The 12446-nt window shown below is 41.1% G+C and overlaps 1 protein-coding gene across 2 annotated transcripts in view; it reads right to left on the bottom strand.

Annotated features, from left to right (window-relative positions):
• znf407 (zinc finger protein 407) overlaps positions 1 to 12446 on the bottom strand; it is a 205395-nt gene that overhangs the window by 40752 nt on the left and 152197 nt on the right. Inside the window, exon 9 of one of the 2 annotated variants that reach the window (XM_084726176.1) lies at positions 38 to 257. The exons of the other annotated variant lie outside the window; for it this stretch is intronic. Coding sequence (XP_084582302.1) covers positions 214 to 257 — 44 coding nt within the window. The 3' untranslated portion in view covers positions 38 to 213. Of the gene's footprint in view, positions 1 to 37; positions 258 to 12446 lie in introns of those variants that run through there. 2 annotated transcript variants of the gene reach the window in all.

Raw genomic sequence — 12446 nt, forward strand, 5'->3', positions numbered from 1 at the left:
ACAATCCCCTCGGTAATCAAAGGCTATTAACTCCCGGTGCTTTCGCAACAAAACAGATGTAAGATTCATGAGTCCCTGCCCGTGACTGTTGTCTTTGCCACAGGCTAGTAAAGAAACAATTAGTGCAGAGCTGGCCTCACTGTCCGCCACAATCAATAGTCCCTGATGGTCTTCTAAGCCTATTGACCGAGGCCCGTTCCTCTCCCTGACCCCTCATCTGTAGCGGCCGACAGCAGCTTCAGTCCACCTATCCGGACCTTGAGAGAGGGTTAGCGGGTTAAACAAGGCCCGATCCATGCAAACAAGCATTTCTTAATACTGTCTGTCTCCGTCTGCATTTGTATGCAGCGGCTGTAGTGGAGGGTTAACATGTGTAATAGGTTACCAGCTATTTAGCTTGACATAAAAAATTTAAAATTAAAGGAGAAATCTATGATACATTTACTGTAATAAATTGTAAAATGACTATGATATGTCATAAGAGATGTTATTGTTTGCTTGTTGAGTGTTTGCTGATTGAGTAAGTATCTACTCGTTTAGAAGGAGTAGATGTTTATAACAGTTAAATTGAGCAATATGTTAATGGAGTCTGGCAGGCAGAAGGCCAGATGTGTCCTCCATCATAGGATTTCAACCTGTTTAATATACAATCTATGGCTCCAATTCACTCTTTGGACTGCAGTACTCATTTTTAGATACATAATTGTTACACATTTCTCCTTTAACAGAGCACATCATACAATTTTTTATTTATTTTTTTGATGAGAAAAGAAAACTGAACCTAAATTTTGTTCATCAATGAATGTCTGAGTTGCAATTATCACCAAATGGTGTTATAAAACCATTTTGTCTTCCTGCTTGAGGTTGCAGACGCCTGGAGGTTGGAAAAGCATGACTGCGATGGTGCGTTTGATGGTCTGGGTCCCTAGACTGGCATGGAAAATGACTGAGAAGCAACACTCTCAACAAGGCTGTACTGTATGAGTCGCAGCAGGTGTATAGTTCTCTTCTTCAAAATGGAAAGTTTTTGTTGAACTTTGGAATAATTACAAAATTTAGCACACTCAAAAAATAAAAAATAATTATGCATTTCTAAAACTAGACAAAAAAAACTTTGGGGTTGTAAAGAAAACACATCCCAGGTCTACGTTTACCTGTGTTTTTGAAGACCGAGTGTGTGTATGTGTGTGGCTTATGCCAGTGGACTTACACACACCATCTTGTACCAATCATCTCACTTAACAGCAGCCTTGGTGGCACTGATGCAATCTGCTGATGTTACAGTAATTGTCTAAGTTTGTGTGTGTGTCCTGACAAAACCCTCCTCCTTCCCCGCGTGTTCGAACATCTGGACCGGTCCTACTCGCTGCTCCCCGGCCTGCTGTGACGAGCTTCTCTCCACGCTGCCTGCTAAGGATCAGGAGGAGGAGGAGGAGGAGGAAGGAAGGAAGGAAGGCAGCGGCGATGGAAAGGGAGGGAAAGGTTGAGGCAGAGGGAGCGGTAAGCAGCTGTAAGGATGAAGGGGTGGGCAGCGGCGAACAGGTGTCACTCCCACTGACGGGCTGCCACTGTGGCCCCCACCCTGACCCCCCCCTGCCCCACCTGCACACCCACGCAGGGTAGTGTTGGTTAGGAGAGCACCCATCCCTCACCTGTTCCTAGCCCCACGCCCACCTTCCTCCTCTTCCTCAGATGGCAGCCAAGCCTCAGCTCAATCTGGCTGCTAGGCCCACAGATTGACATAGAAACACGCACACATGCGCTCATTAGCACACACAAGCGCCTGTACATATTCATAAGTGTGCCAACATGAGATGGATGGGAATAAGCTTGTGAATGTATGCAAGCTAACACAAACAAACACCTTTGCTCTGCTAAAGCACTCATTTTCTTTATACTCCTATCAGATCAAGCTTTATCTGCCAAACTAACACAGAACTAAACTGATTTTCTTTTGGGTAACATTTATAATTTTCAATGTCAGTAAAAAAAAATCACACCATCCATTTTGAGGCATACTCATATGCTGGTGTGCTAGCTCTGAAAAAGTTGGAATGTCAGTCTGTAATTTCTTCAAGGAGCAATATTTAACACCGTAGTCTTAACAAATGAGTACTTAAGTCCAAAAAGCAAGTTAGATGGTTGTGTAATGGTTTACTAGATAGGTTGAATCCCTATTTAATATATAGTCTATGGTTGAACCCACCCCAGATTCGAAGCTCAGGCAGTCCTGTGAAGTTGAAAACACACACCCTGGAGTTGGAGTTCAGCGACTGGCTGCCTTACTACCTGCCAGACTCCATCAACATACTGCTCAATTTAACTGTCAACATCTACTCCTTCTAAAAGATTAGTAATTATTTCTTAGCAAATAAATAAATTCTACGTAAAGTGAGGAAATTTGTAACGTTGCTGTTGGAGAAGCCAGTGTTTCAACTTTGTATATCTCCTTAATCTCTGATGGCATTTCATGGTTATTTTCTGATTTAGTACAGTAAATATACTGCAGTTTTCTCCTTTAAGCACTGCATTTTTACACTGTGAAGCTCAGATCTGGTGGGGAAATAAACCAAATTACATCAGAGAGCAAAACTTGTGATTCCAGGACAAAGATGAAGCTTTCACAGATGATGGCAATGGCAGACTGTCAAAGGACGAAAAGTGTCACAGAAATATCAACTATTTGAAACTATGGCAATATTTTTACATTCATTTTATACATTGATTTTTACTAAACAACCAAGGGCTGCCGTTCTCATTATTTTCATTATTTTTTTTTCATTTTTCAACTAATTTTTTACCTTAATAATGTCAGTGCCTGAGGCAGCATTTTGAAATTGCTTGTTTCATCCAATCAACTTTTCAAAAGTAAAAGGTTTTCATTTGCAAATATATTAAACAGAGAAAAGCAGCAAATCTTAACTTTGTCTGTGAGTATTTTTTGTGTCTATGACTTCTTGGTTACTGTTTATGTTGGATGTATATAGTATTTACTGCCTTTTCTTTTTGTTGATTGCTTCATTTCTTCCACAGTAGATGCTGATAAATAGTCCAGGCATTTTACCCAGAAGAGTAGGTCAACCTCACACAAATTGCAACATTAACAGACTCAGTGGATTTTGTGTTCTTATTGAGTTCTGAATGAGAGAAAAAAAGTCTTCAATTATATGAAGAGAAAGTGTTGAAAATGTTTTAAATCAATGTCACTATGTTACTCGTATACAGGTTAACATAAATTGGCACTAAATGTCGTCACTGATTCACATAAATCTAAAATGAAATAAACATCCCAAGCTGACTTGGAAGACGTCATTTACACCATGTTTTTAGCCTAAATCTTCACTGCTGATCCATAACCTGGAGCCATGTTCAGGTGTGTGCGCACACTGTCCAAACTGGGTGTGGTATGACGGTGTGCATGCGCAAGTGAACAGCATGTCAGGGGTTTAGGAGACTTAGATTACACCAGACGAGCAGTATGGGAGAACTTTATGTTTTTTTGATTGTTTTTACATTTGAAAATTGCTCACCATTCACTTAAATTGTTTGGGAGATTCCACAACGCTGTTCCCCTGTAAAACTCCAGCAGTGTTTTGTGGACTGAAAAACTAAACCTGACCCTCAACTGGCATGATGGTGAGTGGATGATGACTGAAATTTTCATTTTTGGGTGAACTATTCCTTTAAAAATGTTGTAATTAATTTCCTGGCAAATTATTAATCATTTAGTTGACTAACTGCGTGAGCTTTAAGACAAGAAAGAGAAACAGTAAAACAACTTTTGATCAATGTGGGAGCCACGTGGCTTATAAGAAATATTTTACAATGAAGAGGCACAGACACAAATACTGACTTTATAATAAGGTAGTAATAGACCTAAGGTAATTAACCTTTTTCATAGCAGCCATAGTAATATGAAATGGTAGAGAAAAAAAAAACAAGTGCTACAAATGATATGAATTAAGGGCCCATTCCATTTAGTGGCAGCATTCTAGTGAGTCAACATGCACAAAAGCAGCACCCTGATTCTGTTTGACCTAATTGGAACGGAATAAACAACCGTGTTTACTGTTTTATGTAATAATGGCTGCCATGCAAAAAAGGTCTATCATTCACTGCCACAGACTTGTTTGTTTACAATAATCGAGCAAAAATATCATAACTAATGTTTAAAAAAATACAAAAAATATTCACAAGTAATGAAAAAGGGCATCTCCCCATTAAGTCAATCAATCAATCAATCAATCAATCAATCAATCAATATACAGATCCAGGTATCCATTTACCACTCATCCATCCCTATATCTGTCCATCCATACATCTACGTCCAATCAGCACTGCCCTTACAGCCCTCATCACCTCCGTCACTTTGCCCCGGTGGTGTTACAGGACAGTGCGGAAGGAGGGAGGGAGGGGAGGGAGGGAGGTGCAGGTGTGTATAAGCACCCCCCACCCCCCCACCCCTCTCTGCCCTCATCCCTCCTCCACTTCCCTCCCTCCGTTGCCGTGGTGAGGAGGGCAGTAATTACTCTGGTGTCAGCGTTGCTGGGTGCGACTCCTCCCCCGGCAAGGGGCGGCGGGCATCCATAACCCATCGTCCTGCCACGGGGTAAACGCCGGGCCATCCATCACGCACCCACTTGACAAATACCTTCCATAATAGAAGTTTATTTTTATGGGAGGCTGAATCAAGGACTTTCCCATGCATACAAAAACGTGTCAGAATTATTTATGGCTTGTGCTGAGACGCACAATATGTCATATCAAAGTCCCATCCCGCTTTCCGGCGCTGCTGCAAGCTGCCGGCGCTTGGCCTGTCGATATCTCCGCTCGCTATCAATAATGTGGAACACCGCCACGATAAGCCTCAGGATTCGGAGGTCATACTCGACACACGCAAACACACACGCATGGGAGCTGACACACACACAAACACACACACACACAGAGGAATAACACACATACACAGATAGGGACATGCAAAGAACTCACACATGATGACATACATGTGTTTTCAAATGCTTATCAAACCAAGGAAAACATTTTGGTGCACTCACGTATACACACTTCAAAATGAGGCTTCTAAAAGGGTTCCTCTTGAAAGGCTAAGGTTCTACTCAGAACCATTTGCTTCTGAAGAACACTTTTATGAAGAAAGAGTTTGTCAAAGGTTCTTTGTAAGACTAAGTCTTCCATTAAGAACCCTTTTTCAAGGATTGTTGAAATCCTGAATCTTTCATCAAGGATTTTTATAAATATTATAAAAGGGTTGTTGGTAGAACCTCCTGGGTGGGTTCTCAATAAAACCCTTAGAAATTATCAAGGTTCTCAGTAGAAACTCCTTGATGAGCTCTAGGTAAAAGCCTTGGAATATAAGAAGGTTCTCTGTAGATTCTCCAGGGTGGGTTCTAGATAAAACCCTCTGAATATAAAAGGATTCTCTATAGAACCACCTGAGTGTGTTCTTGATTACATTACTTGAATATATAAAGGTCCTTAGTCAAACCCCCTGGATGGGTTCTAGACAAAAGCCTTCTAAGAAGAACCCCCTGGGTGGGTTCTAGTAGGCACACATAGAAGGTGGAAAGGTTCTGGATAAAACCTAAAGAGAGGGTTCTGGGTGGAGCCATTAAACCATAAAAAGGTTGTCTGTAGAACCTCTCACCTTTCACAGATGGTAAAAGTATAACCTTTTATGTTAGGTTCTGGGTAGAACTCCCTCAAAGGGTTCCAGGTGGACATTTATTAAAGGTTCTAACAGGAACCAAACTGGGTTCTCCCATGGGGACAAGACGAAGAGTGTGCACGAGACTCACACACACACACACACACACACACACACACACACACACACACACACACACACACACACACACACAGGGAAACATAAAACACAACTGAGAACATCAGTTCATACATGAGGCCACATTCCCACCTTTAATGCTCTCAGCAATGAAAACAAACATGTTTTAACATTTGTACATTACAAAAAAAAAAACAAGAGAAATACCAATCTCTGCATGAATCAAGTGAGTTTTCATTTTAACAGCTTATTTTCTTTACCCTCAGTTCCTCCCCCAAGAATAAAACAATTACCCAAACAAAGATGTTCACAAAGCTGAACTTGACCCGCTGTGTGGCGAGCGGATTGCCGTCCGTCACTCAAAATCACCGCCAAGGTCGGAAGAAAACAAAACGGTTTGGAGACGAGGGAGCGGGTCTGATCTCTCCACTATGCCTTTTGTGTACGTGTGTGTAAAGTGTGTACATACGTCCATGTGCTGCGCTGTAGAATAATCTCCGACAGTGCAGAAAAAAAAAGAGAAAAACATAACAACTTAAAGGAAATCCCCACATGCGGCTAGCAAATCTGAGAGCTGTCAGTCAGCGTGAGTGGCAACCCCTTTTGCCCAGAGAAATGGCAATAAATTGGGTTTCCTGATAAGGCCCCGGCATCACCAGCACAATGTCTGACCAAAAAAAAAAAAAGGAAAAAGGAAAAATGAGCTGCTTTTCCGTAGGCCACTTGAGTGCTGTCAATCAACATGACTGGCAGGCTCACATGTCGCCAGTGGAGAGCAATGGAGGGAAAAAAATAGATTAATGTACAGAAGAAGGAGCGGGTGGAGGAGAGGGAGCGGGTGGAGAAGAGAGAGAGACAGCATTAAGCCTGGCTGGGAGAAAATGAATAAATATGATAAATATGATAATTGAAATGATGAGATTTTAGTACTTGGTATTGGATTCCGCTATGCGCCCAAAGGGATTAGTCCTTCATTCACTGTCATTTTCAGACTTTCTGTCCCCTACACACACACACACAAACACAAACACAAACACAAACACAAACACAAACACACATAAACACTGGGCCCCCTCACATGCATTCATAAACTAACACATCATACATTTAACAAAAAAATCTAACTTTATAAGGTGAGTTGAACTCTGAGGCAGCGGGAGGTGATAAATCTAAAAAGTAGCTGTTTACAAACCCACGACAAAGTGAAAAAACATGAAAAAAACAGCATGGATAGCATCAGGAGAACTTTGTCCTGTGAAGACAGAAGATGTACACCCTAAGAAATAAAGATGCTAACTAGAACCATAAAGAGTTCTTTGGTTTGTCCCCGTGGGAGAACCCTGGCCCAACAACCTGTAGAATATGCCACACCCACTTTGGTTCTCAGTGAAAACCTGCTACTCTTTTGGTTCTGCCTGGGAACCAACTTTTCATTTCACCTATTTATTTTTGGTGGAAATGCTCTCAATGTTTCAAAATTAGGTGCTTGAAGGTGCCTGGTTACATGTTGGTGGAAAAGGCTTGTCAGAGAGTTCTACCAGGAACCCAACATAAAGAGTTATATGTAAAACCATCTGTAAAAGGTTTCACCCAAAGCTCCCTATGAGATGTTCTACAGAGAACCCCTCTATAATGTAGTGGTAACCATTTTGGGAAGCTTTACACCATAGAAAATGTACCCACCCAGGGGGTTCCACGGAGAACCTAATTCTTAATTCTTAAGCTCTTAATGGCACCCTTTGTTTTACAAAGAACAACTTGACAAAACCTTTCTTTAAAAAAAGGGGGTCTTCAGAAGTAAATGGTTCTGGGAGGAACCTCAGCTCTTCAGGAAGAACCTTTTTGGAACCCTTATTTCTAAGAGTGTGTGGCTCGGGGGAGATAGTAGCAACAGTAAATGACTGTCTTTGAGGACAGCTGTAAGTAGGGAAATAATACTTGAAATAACCCACATTAAATTTAATGTTTTATACAGTGTGTAACGTAAGTTAGAATTAAATATGAGCCATAACACATCATATATACATTTAACAAAAGAAAATGATTCTATGAGGTGGGTTGTTGTGTGTGCAGAACTCAGAGGCAGCAGAAGGTGATAAACCTAAAAAGTAGCCGTCTAAAAACCCACCGACAAAGTAAAAAAAAAAAAGAAAAAAAAGAAAAAACAGCGTCGGTAGCAGCAGGAGAACTTTGTCCTGTGAAGACAGAAGATGTATGGCTCAGGGGAGATAGTAGCAACAGTAAATGATTACCTTTTTACAAACTGGGCCTTTGTAATAAAATGCGTAGGGGGGAGTATTATCAATTCAGCCGCCCGGTGAAGATAGCATTTCTGAAGCCACGGCGAGGCTGATCACTATCTAGAGAGGAGCCTGAATCTGTATTCCTCACTGCGAGTCCAGGAGGGAGAGGGGTCTAAGACCTGTTCGTGTGTGTGTGTGTGTGTGTGTGTGTGTGTGTGTGTGTGTTTGTGCATGTGAGAGCGTGTGTGTATATGTGTGTGTTGCTCTGAGAGAGACATCCGTTAAGGCCTCTTACGCCTGCAGGCCCAGCCGTGACAGAACCGAGATCTATTTTCTTACACCCACAAACAGAAAGACATGCAAGAGTGTGTGTGTGTGTGTGTGTGTGTGTGTGTGTGTGTGTGTGTGTGTGTGTGTGTGTGTGTGTGTGTGTGCATTTGCAGAAACACATCAATACACATGAAATCTTTTATACGTGCAAACATACACACTTAGTCCTTGGGGCAAAGAACTATAAGATTGGAGACGAAGTTCTGTGTGAAACTGTGTGTGTGTGTGTGTGTATCTTTATACAGTATGTGTGTGTGAGATTTTCCGTTAGATGTCTGATTCTGGGGAAAGACACTGACAGATGACATGTACACACACTCTCTCAAACAACACACTTGTCTGATAGCAGTCAAACAGGAGTAGAAGACAACGCAGAAGAGAGACAACAGACAGACCGGCAAACAGATAGAGAGACAGATAGCGTGGCAGATTTAGCTACTGGCCCAGAGTCACATCACTCACTCTCAACACACACAAACACACACACACATCCACCCGAACGCTAAGACGTCGTAACACACACGAACACGCAGTACCAGAAGAAAGAAGCAGAAAGTATGTTGATGTACTGAGAGAGAGAGAGAGTAGTAGTGTGGGGCAGACAGTTACAGCAAGATATCAGTGTAGCCCAGGGCGTCAATGCATGCTGTTGAATTGTGGGATATTTATGTGAACTGGGGGAACCAATGGTGTGACACACAACATCTGTCCTTCACGTGTTTGTATGCATATCTGTTTTGCAGTCATACACACACAACATTACTGCAAACCCTCACTCTCAGATGTCACTGAATTTAAAAATATGAAACAGTCTCATCTGCACAGTGTTGATGGTAAATGAAGTCACTTAAAGCAATAAATTCCTCACTGTGTGCTATCTTGACCGACAAAGCTGAGTTCTCATGCAGCATCTCTCTCCATCAGTGATGTCATAGTGATGTCACTGGATGCAGGAAGAACTACAAGGAATTTCAGCTTGGATTTTTAGACCCTGTCTCTGGGAGGCCAGGGGTTGTGGTATATGACCGAGAAATGATGACTGTATGCTAGGTTTGTGATTCACGGCAACATGGATGTGGGTCTAAGAAGCTCGCCTGCAACGCATCCTGGTACATGTAGGCAGTGCCAGCACAGCTTCACGAACAGAAGAACTCAGCTTTCTTGGTCAATATGGCACAAACTGAGGAATTTATTGCGTTGATTGACCCCCCACCCCTTTATGCTCTATGATACAGTAACAATGTCATAAGGGTTATCTTAGCCTAGTGCTTTGAGACTACATTTGAATTTATAACAGAAAGTTTGCTTCACAATACTAAAGACTTAAGGTCTGTATACAGTATTTCTGCCTACTGTTTCAATTTTGACATTCTTGTTTTCATGTTTCTCTCAAATCACAAGCATTGTCAAAGTGCGATACTAAATCAGTGGAATACCCCTTTAAAACTTCAGCCAATAAACCCAAAACTGCACAGTAAATTAGAAATTACAAGGGGCAAACAGGGGTACATTGAAAACCCTTGAAATGACCTTTAAAAATTACCAACAAGTTAATTTGCTAATTATTTATGTGAGTTATCAACAAGTAAAATTTTATGTTTTACACAGTGTTGATTGGAAATTTGAGACTTCACAACTGACTTGAAATTCAGTAAAGGTTTATAGCTCCATGGCTCAGTCAATTTAGCCAGAATCCAAACATTTTTACAATCAAACACTAAAATTAATAGTTGAAGGCTGTACCGACATTCTTAGGATTCATATTTAGAAAATCATAAGTCAATTTGATATTTTAAAACATTTGTGGCCATGCAATCCTGAAACTATATTACATTAGTTTGGCAGACACTTTTATCTAAAGTGACTTACGACAACAAAGTCAGTAAATTAATAAAGCAAACTAGACAGGTCCTCCCAGCCAACCCAAGCACAGACTGTGGACCCAGCAGCTTCCCAAACTCTGATCTCTAATTTCAAATAAAGCACCCCAGTTCAGATCTTCATCTCAATAAATACATAGCACAGAGCTCTGCTATAGAAATACAAAAGTTTTTCCCCTCTCTCCATCCTCCTTATTCTCTTTTTTCCCTTTTTTTCACAGGTGTCAGAAGAGATTTCATGGCCTGTGCGTATGTGTGAATTTGCCACACCCCTTTTGAGTGCTAATTTACCCTTTTAGGTTTAATCTCCCCGTGAGTGGCTTTCCTCGCCCTTTAATTAGGCTATGGGGAGTCGACACCAACACTAAACACACACTCTTAGACTTCGAGACACGCATGCAGACTATTTCTTGCTACCATACACTAACACACACATACACTGTATACGTACACACACATACACACTGCGGTGCTGCGGAAACACAGTCCCAGACTTGAGACACGCTTTGCTAAGACAGTCCTCATCAGCCCTCGGTGGGCCTCTTTCACACTGGCTCCCCTCAGCTGCACCAGTCACCAAGACAGGACAGAGAAAACGGGAGGAAGAATAAAAAAGTAGGGTGTGGGGGGGGGGGTGAGACATTCTGCACTTGTGAGAGGACAGAAAGAGGTGCGGGTGGTGAAGGCATTCATCTCTGAACTTTTTCCATTTCAAATCTATTTGTCAAGTTAAAGCTGCATTAAGCCACATCAGATTTTGGCAGACCCAAGTGGCAGCGGGAGATAGATGTTTGAATTTTTTAAAGTTTAAAAACTTCACTGCCCATAAATTTTCTAACAAGATTTCAGTGATATCTGCACTCATTGAACCCAAATAATCTGGTGTGAAGAAATCTTTGCAACAGATCAGACCAGGCATTCTCTTATGTTAATGAGGTGCTTGACATTCACTCATTAGTTTCATCACTATGCTTGTGATTTAGATGGAAAACAGTAATATTTTTTATGCAAAACTCCACAGTCTCACAGTGGTCCGTGTAATCCTACTTTTTTTTAAAGGCAGAATATGCAGGATTTGTCAGTTGCTATTTATAAACACATCAGGAAGATAGATGATTGTTGAGTCTCTTTCTCAGGATGTCGAATACATTTTGGGTTGGTAAAGCAACCCAAGCACATCAGAATAATGTGGAAATAACAATGTACGGGTGGAGGATGGGGTCTTTGCAGATGCAGGCCCTGCCACTAGGGTTGGGGATCATTTGGGATTTTTGGCGATGAAATGACACTTTTAAAAGTGTACTGGTGCCTAAACGGTGCCTGAATTGATACTTTAGAAATAAAAGAATCATAACATGACCATCAGGAACATTAAATAATTACTTTTTCATTGTTAAGGCAAATTTGAACATAAATTTGAATAATATATTAATTGGTAAAAGTTTGATGTATACTTAAAGATATAAGTTTAAATAAATACAAAATACTGAACAAATGTACAGAATGTAAAAGTGAACAGATACTTGCTAAAGGTAGGCTATCTGCTGCCGGAGCCATGTAGGGAGTGCTGCTGGGTATCATTCAAAAATTTGATACTTGCACTGGTACCATACCTTCGCTTTGATACCAGTTCCTGAACAATACTTTTTTTTGGACACTGAATCCATTTTAAGAAAAAGAAAATTGCCTTACACGTCATGGTACAATTGCTCACTTTGAAGGAAGGAGCTCAAAAGACCTGGTGGCAAAAGGACAAATCATTCATCCCTTTCTCTGATCGAAACATAGAGTTCTTTCTTCATGTCTCTACGACATGAAATGCTAGAAAGCCAATCACCAGCATTATAAGATCTTAGTACAGGCATGCAGTATGCTTATTTGCTCACTGAAGTTGATATCAAAATTTGTTATTAGATGACAAGACATTTTTAGAGACTCTATTATATTGACGCAATTTGATTGGTAGTATAAAGTCATACACAAGTCGTAACATCCGCACCAAAGGAGAACATTTCAATTGACAGCTCAGGCACATGGCACTGAAATGAAGCACCTTAATCTGCAATGTGATTCAGTCCAGTAGGTAGCAGTTGTACAGTTTTGATACCCAACCTTACCTGCCACACACGTCTGGTGGGTTGTGGTCGAGTCTATGCACTGTTTTTAAGGAACATCCTGCATAGTTTGTCT

Source organism: Lutjanus erythropterus, chromosome 9 (genome assembly GCF_056507025.1).
Source record: "Lutjanus erythropterus isolate fLutEry1 chromosome 9, fLutEry1.hap2, whole genome shotgun sequence".
Taxonomy (NCBI): domain Eukaryota; kingdom Metazoa; phylum Chordata; class Actinopteri; order Lutjaniformes; family Lutjanidae; genus Lutjanus; species Lutjanus erythropterus.